Raw genomic sequence first — 13,454 nt, forward strand, 5'->3', positions numbered from 1 at the left:
CATGGCAATGAGACGATATACGATAGAATGAATGTAAAACCAATGTTCTCCCATGTAAACTATCACATAATTCACAATAAAACATTAAAAAAAAAAAAAAAAGAGGAAGACCCCCAAAGAGATGGACTGAAATAATGGCAGCAGCAACGGGCTCAAGCTAACAATGACTGTGAGGATCAAGCAGGACTGGACAGTGTTTTATTCTGTTGTTACAAGTCCAAATTCCCTCTGGCTGGAAAGTTTTCCCCCTGAAGAGCAGCATGGCTGTTTATCCATTTGTTGTTAGGTGCCATCGACCCTATGCACAACAGACCGAAACATTGCTCAGTCCTGCACCAACCTCTCAATTGTTGCCACATTTGAGCCCATTGCTGCTGACACTGTGCCAATCCATCTCGTTGGGGGTCTTCCTCTTTTTTGCTGACCCTCTACTTTACCAAGTATAATATCCTTCTCCAGGGACTGGTCTCTCCTGATAATATGTCCAAAGTATGAGAGACGAAGTCTGGCCATCCTGGTTTCTAGGGTGCATTCTGGCTGCACTTCTTCCAACACAGATCATTCTCTTGGCAGTCCATGTAACTTTTAATAGTCTCCTCAAACACCATAGCTCAAATGCATCAATTCACCCCTTTATTAAGGTGTTTTCAGTTTTCCAAAATTAAGGAACTCTGGTGGCATTGTAAGTTAGGTATATTGTGCTGCTAACTGCAAAGTCAGTAGTTCAAACTCACCAGCCACTACAAAAGAGAACAAAGAGGCTACCTGCTTTTGTAAAGATTTACAGACTCAGAAACAGTGAGCAGGTCTACACAGTCCTATAGGTACACAAGTTGGACTCAACTCCACTGGCAATGGGTTTTAGGTTTCTTAAAGGCTGTCTCATTAGAAGTGTTCCTTGTTAACTTAATCTAAAGATAACATTCTTAGTTAATCTCATTCTATTACCTAATTTTACAGCATTACATAGCTTGCTGTTGTCGTTAACTGCTGTCAAGTGGGTTCCAACTCATAGTGACCCCATATAGGATTTCTGAGGCTTTAAATTTTTATGGGAGCAAAAAGTCTCATCTTTCTCTCACAGAGTGGATGGTGGGCTTGAACCGCAGATCTTATGATTCATAGTCTAGTGCTTACTGTATGAAGCTTCCCATCCTCCCATTTAGTAGTTACCCGACATTAAAAAGTTTGTGGAGAAATGGAATTAAAGAGATAATAGATTTTTTCCACAGATTTTTGAAGTTCCTTGTAGTTATTATGAGTGTGTGTAACTCATTAAGGTATAAGCTTAATGAAGGTAAGACTGTTTTGTTCGCAGCTTTTATCTTCAGATTCTATAACTGCCTGGCCCATAAGAGGTGCTCAAAAATATTTTGTATGAAGTGTCTAAATGATAAAGTGAAAAAATAATAGCAATTTCCAAAGAAGAAGACAGATGGGTTTGAATATTGATGAGATAGTTCGCTATATGAGATGGCTATAAAAAATTTGTGGGAAAATTTCATTATTTTTTCACTGAATTTTTCCACCAATGATTTAAAGCTCCTTCCACATTACAGATTAACAGAATTTTACGAGCTGTTCTGGAACTCTAAAAACCATCAATTGTTGTTGTGTTGTTAAGTGCTGCTGAGTTGGTTCCGACCCATAGTAGCCCTGTATAGGGTATCTGAGGAGCGGCTGGTGAGCCTGAAACCGCCAACATTACAGTTCAAACCAACTTTGCAGTCCAGCACATTAACCCATTGTGCCACACTAGAACCCCCACCCAAAATCCAAAAAAAAAAAACAACAAAAAACCCCATCAACAGTAATAGTTTGACAGCGAAACACACCTGTGCCACCCTAGAGGTCTGTAACTCTGAATTCTGGTTATATAGAAGAAAGGAATTGGCAATTAGTTACACAATCCCTTATAGCTGACATCTCTCCTGCCCAGACTGCCCTGCCACAGAGCCCTCTGAAATGAGGAAAAGATAAACACCAAGAATATGCTTCTGCTCAACTACTGGCCAGCAAAAGGGGAGTTAGTAATTCAGTAATCACTGAATGCTACCCAGAGTTCCAAAGAGGAGCCATCAAATTCCCTGTCTTGTGATGACCACATCAGCAATCAGATACTCATACACTTGGAATTACCATTTGTGTTAATTTGAAAAGAATGAACAGTTCTTCAGGCATATTACATATTTAACATTATGGGTGGGAAATTTTCTCTTGGAACTTAGAATAAAAAATAAGTTGTAAAAAAACCAAAAATGTGAATCACAAATGAAATCTGACTACTTGTGGGCTAGAAACAAATGACTCTAAACAATCATTTTCCTGACCAGCCTTCCCAGTAATTGCTATAATTTATTTGCTCTCTTTCTTTTCCTTTGCCCTTACCTTTCTGACTACTCCTGCTGGAGGCTAGAAATAGTAAGCTAGTTAAGATTTTTTAAAAGCTAACACAAACCTCATCTATGATTGTTCACAAAAATTTCAGCTAGTTAATAAATGAAATACTAAGCCGTCCCTTAACATTTCAGAATGTTCCATCCTTAATCCATTACTCAAGTAAGAAAGGATCAGGTACACAGAACTGTAAACAGAAAAGAAAAACAGCTACAGAAAAAACAAAGTATTTCCAATCAGAAACAATATTCCTAGCAAGTTACCTTGAAAACTTGGAGGAGCTTAAAAAAAAACCCTGGATTCATCTAAGTTACAAATTAAAAATTAAAAAAACAACAAGAAAACACTTTCCTAACCATTAAGAAAATGCAACCCTCATCCAGTTTACAATAAAAAGTTAAAATATAAGTTTTATTCATTGCTTAAACATTGATGTGAAATTTTTTGATTTAGATGATCTAAATCAAAGAAGCCTGAAGGTATGAGAAGATAGGGAACTCTCTGACTTGACAAATAACATACCAAAAGGTTCTATGAACTGGTAAAGTTTCTCGCCAACTGAAATGGCTTCTGTGTACTGCCGGAGATGATACAGAATGACTGCCTGATTGTAGTACAACATGCTGTTTTCAACGTCATCTAATCCATCCATTTCTTCAACAGCTGAGTGCACCTATGAAACATGGATTATGTGTTAACAACAGTAAGGAAATAAAATGTAATAGTGAAAGAACCTATATAAACACAGGGCAGCATTTCTTAGGCTACATTTTCCCACCCTTTCAACAACACCTATAATTTTACTCTCACATACTACAAATGATTCCATTCATGATAAAAATTACATTAAAGAAAACACTTCAGGGGGACTTTATTAAGTTCCCAGCACAAGACCAGGTGATTTTCTTCCTTGCCACTGTGAAGACATTCCAATCAGTGGGGTAAGAGGATACATGGGGGATGGACAAAAGTAAAAATGAGCTTTCCCATAAAAATTTCACATGGAATGTATAGCTTGATTCCATTTACTAAAAACAACAGTAAAATTAAAACAACGGCTAACTATGTACTACATGCCAGACCTATCTTAAACTTCTTACAGAGAACATCTCATTTAATCCTGTATTGTTAGGCAAGTCTGCTGCACTAGACCTCTTTAAAGTGTTCAAGAGCAAGATATTAGTTTGAGGATTAAGGTGCACCTGACCCAAGCCATGGTATTTTCAATAGCCTCGTATGCATGTGAAAGTTGGACGATGAATAAGGAAGACTGTAGGTAGAATTGATGCTTTTGAATTATGGTGTTGGAGAAGAATATTTAAAGTACCAAGGACTGCCAGAACAAACAAATCTGGAAGAAGTACGGCCAGAATGCTCCCTAAAAGCTAGGATGACAAGACTTTGTCTCTCATACTACGAACATATTATCAGGAAGGACCAGTTCCTGGAGAAAAACATTATGCTTAGTAAATGGAGGGTCAGCGAAAAAGAGGAAGACCCCGCCCCCCAACACACACAAGCTGGATTGGCATAGTGGCAGTGGCAATGGGCTGAAGTGTAACAACAAATTGTAAAGATGGCACAGGCCCCGGCAATTGTGCATAATGAGTCAAGAGTCAACTTGACAACACCTAACAACAGCAGCAATATATCTCAATGACATATATAATGCTATCATTTCCATTTCACAAGTGTAAGAAAACTAGCACACAGAACTTAATTATCTTGCCCAAGACCATTTGACTATGAAGTATATTTTCTGATACTCCTATAACGTTTATGTTTTACTCTCATAATAAAAACAATAATTTTTTTAAAAGTAATAAGTAACAAAAATATATGTCAGATATGGTGGTTAGAGTGGGATTTTATGAGCTTTACTAGCAACCTAACTTGTACAACTGATGCCAAAAGAAAAAAAATTGGAACACTTCACATCTGACAGCTAATGATTATTAGTATACCCCCTGTGTAAATTACAGTGCTAGCCTTTAAATTTTTAATCAAGCTACACAATCATTTAGTAGTTCCATTTAACACATGAAAGTGGAATTTCACCTGTATTATTACTGACTTTTCCTTGTCATAACAAAGATTGCAATAAATTATTATGTAATGTTAAGTGATTAATTCTAAGATTAAACAGTAGAACCTTGATATACATGGATTTAACATCCTTGACTTGTCTACTGGCAAGGAACCTGATGGTTTAAAATATGTCAAGACTTGCAATTTAGTTTCTTTAATCACCTATGTGGTGAGCAGGCCTGAAGGGTTCAAATGTTAGCAAGTGGGTCTAGTTGACCAATCGAGCATGTGCATCTCAGTAAGTTTGGGGGCTTTATATAATCTTTACTTGTCAAGTTTCCAAGTGATTAAAAAATGTTTCCTTAAATAAAAATTCAATTCTCAAATAAAGGCAACTCTTTTTTTTACTTTTTAATTGTGAATTGAGTGAAGGTTTACAGAGCAGATCATCAGTTTTACATTCAACAATCCATACACTTTACTTCACTATATGGTTGTAATCTCCTCCATGCACCAATGGCCAACAGAATTTACCTCCATAAACTTCAACTACTGCATTCCTCCCCATGTCTCGCACCACCCCAATCCTTCCTCTGACAATCTTCCTCTTGTATATTGCCTGCCCTATCACTAATGTCAACATGTGTCTACCCTCTAGCTCATGAGTAATTTTCCCTCCCCTGCCCGTGTAACCATCACAGATTGTTTCTTTTACCAAGTAAACCTTTATTTTTTAAACTTTTTACAATATTGGTATCATACAATGGACTTTTGTGATTAATTTCACTCACCACGTCCTCCAGGTTCAACAACCATGTTGTGAGGTGTTTCACAGATTCATCATTATTCTTCAATGTTTTGTAGTACTGCACTGTGTGTATGTGCCAAAGTTTGTTTAAAATTCTTCTGTCAATGGGCATTTAGGCTGTCTCCATCTTTTTGATATGTTTCTCGTAGACAGCATATTGAAGGATCCTGTTTTCTAATCTATTCGGCTCTTTATATGTCTCTTGATTGGTATACCTACTCCATTTACATTCAGTATAATTATCAATAGATATGAATTGATTGTTGTCATTTTTCTGTGTGTTTTTTTGTGGTGCTGCTGGATTCTTTGTTTCACAAAATTTTTTATGATGAGTTCATTTTGTTTGTGGGGTTTCCTTTCATTTTTATTTCTGTTAATTTTCATTAAATCTTTCTGATTTTTCTCTTTTAAATTTGATGCACAGGTGTATACTTTTCTTTGTGGTTACCCTGTAATTCATTATTTTTCCCCCTGTTTAAAACAGTCTATTTTATCTTGAAATCTACTTGATTTCCTTGACATTTGGAAGTTCTGTATCTACACTGTCCCCTCTTTCTGCTTTGTAGTTGATTTTGTTATACATCGAAATCTCTAGTCCCCTATTTTCGGTCTTGTAGGTTTGCTTTACTCTGCTATCTGGACTCTGGTATAGCGCTGTGAGATAATACACTGAACTGCAAGGTGGGTTTGAACTGCAAGGTCAGTGGTTCAAATTCACCAGTTGCTCTTTGGAAATTCTATATGGCGTTGCTATGAGTCAGAAGCGAATCAAAGGCACTTAACATCTGGATTGAGTTCTGAGTGTTGGTGTCATGAATGTTGTTGGTTTTCAGTTCAAAGAATACCCATTAGAATTTTTCACAAAGTTGGTCTGGCCATTATGAATTCCTTTAATTTCTGTTTATCAGGCAATGTCCTAATTTCACTGTTATATTTGAAGGACAGTTTTGCTGATTACATTGGTTGAGAATCTTTTCTTTCAGTTTTGTGTAAGTCATTCCATTGCCTTCTTGCCTGCATGGTTTCTGCTGAGGACTCTGAGTTTATTCTTACTGGTTCTCCTTTATAGGTAACTTTTTGTTTTTCCCAAGCTGCTCTCAGGATTCTATCCTTCTCTTTGATTTTGAAAAGTCTGATTATAGTATGTATTGGTGATTTTCTTTTGAAATCATATCCTTTGCTTTACTGAATATACAAAGGCTTTCATTTGTGTGGATCATGATAAGCTACGGGCAACATTGCAAAGTATGAGTATTCCGGAACACTTAATTATGCTCATGAGGAACCTGTATATAGACCACGAGGCAGTTGTTTGAACAGAACAAGGAAACATCGAGAGATTTAAAATTAGGAAAGGTGTGCAACAGGGTTGTATTTCTTTCAACATACTTATTCAATCTTTATGCTGAGCAAATATTGCGAGAAGCTGGGTTATATGAAGAAAAAAATGTGGCATCTGGATTGGAGAAAGACTCATTAACAACCTGTGATATGCAGATGATACAACCTTGCTTGCTGAAAGCGAAGAGGAATTAAAATACTGTTGAAGATCAAAGGCCAGAGCCTTTGGTATGGGTTGCACCTCAACTTCAAGAAAACAAAAGTCCTCATCACTGGACCAATAAACAACATCCATTCATATCAATGGAGAAAAGACTGAAGTTGTCAAAGAATTCATTTTACTTGGATCAACCATCAACACTCACGGAAGCAGCAGTCAAGAAATCAAGCGATGTGTTGCATTAAGCAAATCTGTTGCACAAGACCTCTTAAAAGTACTGAAGAGCAAAGATGTCAGCTTGAGGACTAAGGTGAACCTGACCCAAGCCATGGTATTTTCAATAGCCTCATATGCATGTGAAAGTTGGACAGTGAATAAGGAAGACCATAGATGAATTGATGCAATTGAGTTATGGTGTTAGAGGAGAATATGAAAAGTGCCATGAGCTGCTAACAGAACAAACATATCTGTGTTGGAAGAAGTACAGCCAGACTGCTTCTTGGAAGGCAGGATTGCCAAACTTCATCTCTCTTACTTCGGACATATTATCAGGGTAAAGTGGAAGGTCAGAGAAAAAAGGAAGACCCCCCAACAAGATGGATTGACACAGTCACGGCAGCGATGGGCTCAGATGTAGCAGCGATTGTGAGGTTGGCCCAGGACCAGGCAGAGTTTCGTTCTGTTGTGCATACTGTCGCAATGTTGTTGTGCCGTCAGGTGCCATCTAGTCGGAACCGACTCATAGCGACCCCATGCACAGCAGAATAAAACAATGTTCGATCCTGGGCCAACCTCACTACCGCTGCCACACTTGACGCCATCAATGATGCCACCTGGCCGATCCATCTCGTTGGGGGTCTTCCTCTCTTTCTCTGACCCTCCATCTTACCCAGCATGACATCCTTCTTCTGAGACTATTTCCTCCTGACAATATGTCGCTATGAGTCAGTACCAATTCAATGGCACCTAACAACAACAAATCCTGTTTGGCGTTCGTTCGTTCAGTTTCTTGTATGCTTATTTTTTCGTCTTTCATGCTGATAGGTAAGTTTTCTCCTAACAACTCTTTGACACTCTTCTCCGTGCTTGTTTCTTCCTGTTCTGGAATTCTGATCACCCATAAGTTGTTCCTTTTCATGGTTTCCCACATAACTCTTAGGTTTTCTTTGGATTTTTTTCATTCTTTTTCCTGTTTGTTCTTCTAGCAAAGTAATATTGGGCTATATCTCGTCCAGCTCACTCTTTCAGGCTTCCATTGCTTCAGATCTATTCCTTTGCCCTTTCGGTATACTGTCCATTTCTGAGAACTTAGTATTAATCTTCTGGATTTCTAACTACAGGTTTTCTATTGTTTCAAAATTTGCATTTATTTTGTCTGTATGTTTCTGTAGTGTTTTCCTGAGAATTATTCTAAAGTTTTCATTGTATTCTCCTTGCTTTCCTTCATCTTTCTATCAATTCTTTGAAGGTACCTAATCTTCATTCTTTTGAATTCTTTTTCAGTTAATTCTATTACCTTTTCGTTCTCAGAAACATCTTCTGATTCTACATCTCAGTCATCTGCTCGTTTTTTCATGGGAGCTAAATTTGTCTGTTGTCTCCAGGGCATTGTGAAGTTGTCGTATTTGTAAAACAGCGCAGTTGTTAGACCTGGAGAGGGGAAATCTCTGGGGGCTCCTGAAAGGAGCTCATGAGTTGGTTGTAGAAGAGATGTGACAGCAGACTTTCTGGCCCTAGATAGAGTTCTTATTGGCCTCAAAACTTAATGTTCAGGACATTCAATCAAGAAGTAGCTCATGGGGACCTTAGATGGAGCTGGTTTCCAGACACTTAATCCATAAGTAGTTCATGAGGGTCCTTGGTAGAGCTGGTTTTAGTGTCTGTTATGACCACAGGAAAGCTGAGGGCAGTGTAATTGGTTAAATGCTGGTCTGGTGGCTCTGCGGAGTTTATAGATCTGGAACCAAGCCCACCTGAATCCAGGCACCAAAGTGGTAAATCAAAGCAGCGCAGTCAGTCCCTACCTCACACTGGTGTGGCTCCCAATCACAGGGCTCTGAACTCTGGGAGAGCAGGATCTTCGCTGAGGGTGGTCACCGGAGGAGGGTGGGGAAGAGAAAGAAATTGAACCTTTTCTGTCCACACACGAATGGCAGTCCTATCACCGCTGCTAAAGCTGCTCACAGATGGTCGAGCCACATCTGGCCAGTCATTTACCAGTCAGTCTCCCTCTTTTGCCATTCCTGCTGTTGGTCTCTCCTGACAGCAAGCACTCCATCCACCTCTCTAACCTTTCTTCTGGAGTTCAAAGTGCCCGAATTTTCATCTGTATCTGTTTTATTTTATCTCTCATATCTTTGTTACAGAGTTTCTGAGACGTGTGTCTGCTTCATGCGCCATCTTGCCGGAAGTCCCAAGATAACTCTTCTTGATAGTTATGGAGTGGGAATGAGCAAGAGATTTAGTTTTCAGACAGACAAAAGAGGAGTTTGGGATACATTAAGGAGCTTTAGACTGAGCATTGGTTGAACTTACGACATGGATTAAGTTTATATTTCTATGATTCACTGAAATAAGCCAGTGACAGCTCATTCAGAACTGAAATTATTCATTAAATAAAATAAAGAGCTAATGAAAATGGAAATGGTTGAAAAAGTGTGTTACTGTGCCCTGGACGTGTAATCTGAATAGAAGCATGATTTAGAGAAAGCTGAGTATAACATTTATATATACACAAGTATAAACATTTATAGAAAAATGACTTGAAGGCATTTGAGGGCTACTGAAAAAAACCTTCAGTAAGAATAAAGACTGGAGAAAGATTTTAAAAAAAGAAAACAGTTTTCTAAGCTTAACTTCTATGGAAGTTTACAGAAGCTTCTTAATCTAACAAAAGTTCTATGGCTTAAGTTGTGCTCAAAGACTAAACCAATCTGTCTTGGCAGAAAATGGCTATTGGGTTGTAGAGCACATACAGGAGCTTCTAAAAGTTTGTGGAAAATTTCCAATTATCTTTCAATTCTATTTTTTCATGAACTTTTTAGAGACCTGGTGAGGTGTTATTATAATATAATAAGCACTGGACTGCTATTTGCAAGGTTGGTGATTTAAAGCTACCAGCGACTCCTCAGCAACCCTATATGTGGTTGCAATGAGTTGAAAACAACTCCACAGCATTTAACAACACCACAAACTTTTAAAAGCCCCCTCATTCTCAGACATCAGCAAACATCTTTCTTTTGATTCTGGAGCTCCAGATAAAGTCATAGGCAATAATGTCAGAACAATGATGAAATGTCATGATGTGTAAATTTACAAAGACCACAGTGGATACACACACAGGTTCACAAGACAGAAAGCCCGGGTCAAATTCTGCTCCTCACCTCACAAGCTGAATAAATTAAGGCTTCCTTAGGCCCAGTTTTAAAACTGAGATAACAGTAGTCCTTACTCTGAGGATTACATAAGATAAGGCACTCAGAGGCCTAAAACACTTAAATGATACCTGTGTGTATCAAATAAAAAGTCAATCAATGTTGGCTACTATTGTCATTTTCATTAAGAATTTTAAGAGAGTTTTAAAATTACTTGACTCCTACAAAGAATTAAGAAAAGTCTACAGGGTCACTAATTTCTCAATTATACAAAGTTTTGGGATGACCCTACAGTGATACTCGTGACTACAGGGCAGAGGCTCAAAAAAGTCTCAAGATGCTTTATATTAGGAAGCAGTAATTAAAAGTGCAGGACCTAGAATAAAACAGCTCTATGCTTCCGTAGCTCTTACTACTTAAAAGTTCTCAGTCTTTGAATAATTTATACAAGTCCCCTGTGCCTCAGCTTTCTCACCTATAAAATAAAAAGAATCATAGTAACTACTCCATAAGACCGCTGGAAGAATAAGTGCGATGTTGTCTACAATATGATTAGCAAAACATCTTTTCACATAGTAAGCCCTAAAGGACTACTAGCTAATCCTATCATCATCAGACTTCTAGGACAAAGAAGTCTAGTCCTGGTATGGGAGAAACGTTGCTGTTATGAGCAGAACATTGACTAATGTAAGTTTCAAATCATATATAAACCAGAATATCTTCTATTTAATTATCTCTTGACTTAAGATGTTATAGCAACTTGATATTATTAGTAATCAGATCTTTGCAGTTACAGATAAGATATATCTCAGCAGGTATTTATTTCTACTTTAATTTTTTCATTCACATTTTGCATATTAATATATTCTGTTCAAATAAAAAACTTGATAGAAAATAAAATCACAACACAATACATAAGTTTTCATTTTCTGGAAGAACTTTTTTACAAATAAAATTAATACCAATAAAAGTTTCAGATATTGCAAATTATGCTATCAATCAATATCAGGTAAGAAATCACATTTACTTTCCTTAACTAGATTTATTTCACAAATTAAAGAACATCATATTTTTACAGCAAAATTCATTGTATATCACCTGATTTTTCAGTTGGCTCAGTATTTGTCTCAAATTATCTGTTGTTGTTTGGTTACTTTTAAAAAATTCAGCTACTGCTGTATTCAAAATTATTTTATAATCATCTTTATTTATATCTTGTAGGCAGGCAAGGTGCTGTAGACAGGTATCATAATTTCCAGCCTAAAAGACAATAAAACACACAAACTAAATTACAGGTCAGCTTTAAGAATAAGCCATTTATTTCCAAATATATTTTATCTATCTTTATTCTAAAAACTTTAAAAAAAATCACACAATTTCCCTCGATTAACTTAAGTCACCATGGTGGTGGTGTTGGTGCGTCGTGGAGTAGGTTCTGACTCACAGCAACCCTGTATAGGGTTTCCAAGGCTATAAATCTCTATAGGAGCAGAAAGCCTCATCTTTCTCCCGTGGAACAGCTGGTAGTTTCGAACTGCCACTACACTACCAGAGCTCTTTGAAGTTACTGTATGAAGCAATATTTAGAGCAACTAAGAAATTGTGGATATTTATTTCCTAAGAATCAAACTCTTGACACTGATATGTATATCTAGTGAAGTATAATAGCTGAGTCTTGAACAAAGAAGACAATAATATTACTCCCATTTTAAATTTTTATTAAATGTACTCTGAATATCCAACAAGCTTCTGTCTACATGTATGTAAGCATACAGTCAAATAAGGTTTTCTTCTAAATCCTTTCAAGTTAGAAAAAAAGTTTTTAACTATAAATTATCGTAATTCTATTTTAAAGTATGTTGTTGTTGTTGTTAAGTACCGTGGAGTTAGTTCCGACTCATAGGGACCCAGCACAGGGTTTCTGAGGCTGTAAATCTTTACGGGAGCAAAAAGCCTCATCTTTCACCCGAGGAACGGCTGGTAGTTTCGAACTGCTGACCTTGAGGTTAGAAATCCCATTTGTAACCACGACGCTACCAGAGCTACTCAGGGGGGAATAAATTGAACAGGATAGTGAAATGAAGGCTGATCCATAATGTTTACAAATCTAAATTCAAAACAACTTGGAAAAAACTCACCAAAAATGAAATGAGAGTTAAAACATGTCCATGAAAACACAAAAAAACAGAAATGGCTCAAATTATTCCTACTCCTTTCACCATCTTTAATTGAAACAAACTCTGAAAAAAAGCTTTTATTTTAAAGCTAAACCTACTTCTCTCTAAACTCAAGTCTTGAGTTTAATTATAGAGCAAAAATTATACATCTAAAAGTTCACTATGAAAAAGTTCGTATTTCACAGCCTTGGGAAAGCTGAGCAGATAAGAGAACCATTTACTCACTGTGAAAGCTTGAAATGCGCTGCTCGACAACTCCTTCTCCTGATCAGTGAGCCCAGAGGACTGGCCCGTCCCTTCATGCTTCTCTGTTCCCTGATCTGTAACACACAAGTTTGACAATTCTGTAGAAACACACCTTGTGCAGTGAATTTGTCCCAAGTCCTCTTCTTCATTATGTTCTCCTAGTGAAGCTGCCAGAGTCAGGACTCTCTTAACTACAATAGCTATAAGGCATATCAAGTGAGAATGAAGCTGCACCTCAGAAAATGTCAACAAGAAATGTTTATCTAGGCTGCGGTGAAACATAATTAAAATCAGCATAATTTATGTTAGAATTACAGCTCTATAAAGAGGACACTGGGGCTGAGAATGCTCTTGCTGTGGAGTCAGTGCTAACTCACAAGAGAACCTGTAAAGGGTTTTCCAAAGAATGACTGGTAGGTTTAAACTGCTGACCTTGCAGTTAGCAGTCCAGTGATTATCCTGCAGTGTCATACTCTGATTCTTACAAAATTATCTGGAAGGATCCACTACCACCAAGAAAGAAGAGCCAGTAGTGGACAGCATCCTTTGGACCTGGAGTCTCTGTACTGTGAAACTCCTAGACCCAGGGAAAGATGAACCAAGACACATACAGATCTCTAAGGAATGCTGAGGTTACAGATGCTGAAAGGAAACAAGGACCTTCCGCTAGTGTTGACAGAAAGAGAAACCCTTCCCCTAGAGATAGCATCTTTATTTGGACTTCTGGTCTCGTTAATTGTGAGACAATAAATTTCTATTTGTTAAAGGAGTATATCAAGTCATCTAGCCATATTCAAGGAACTATGTTAAGCCCTGGAGATTCAAGGAGATTATAAAAGTTTCTACTGCCTTCAAGAAATTTATAATCTAGTTTCTGGGGTCTTGAAAGCTTAGGAGCAGCCATCTAAGAAACAACTATTGGT

At 37.5% G+C, this 13,454-nt stretch overlaps 1 protein-coding gene across 1 annotated transcript in view; it reads right to left on the minus strand.

The window, feature by feature from the left end:
• CNOT10 (CCR4-NOT transcription complex, subunit 10) overlaps nt 1-12,600 on the minus strand; it is a 121,902-nt gene extending 109,302 nt beyond the window's left edge. Inside the window, exons 1-3 of the mRNA XM_006859171.1 lie at nt 12,511-12,600; nt 11,207-11,368; nt 2,920-3,070 (exon numbers count right to left, since the gene is read on the minus strand). Coding sequence (XP_006859233.1) covers nt 2,920-3,049 — 130 coding nt within the window. The 5' untranslated portion in view covers nt 3,050-3,070; nt 11,207-11,368; nt 12,511-12,600. The remainder of the gene's footprint in view (nt 1-2,919; nt 3,071-11,206; nt 11,369-12,510) is intronic.
• Between the last annotated feature and the right edge of the window lie 854 nt (nt 12,601-13,454).

This window comes from Chrysochloris asiatica, unplaced genomic scaffold (genome assembly GCF_000296735.1).
Source record: "Chrysochloris asiatica unplaced genomic scaffold, ChrAsi1.0 scaffold00030, whole genome shotgun sequence".
NCBI classification, from domain to species: domain Eukaryota; kingdom Metazoa; phylum Chordata; class Mammalia; order Afrosoricida; family Chrysochloridae; genus Chrysochloris; species Chrysochloris asiatica.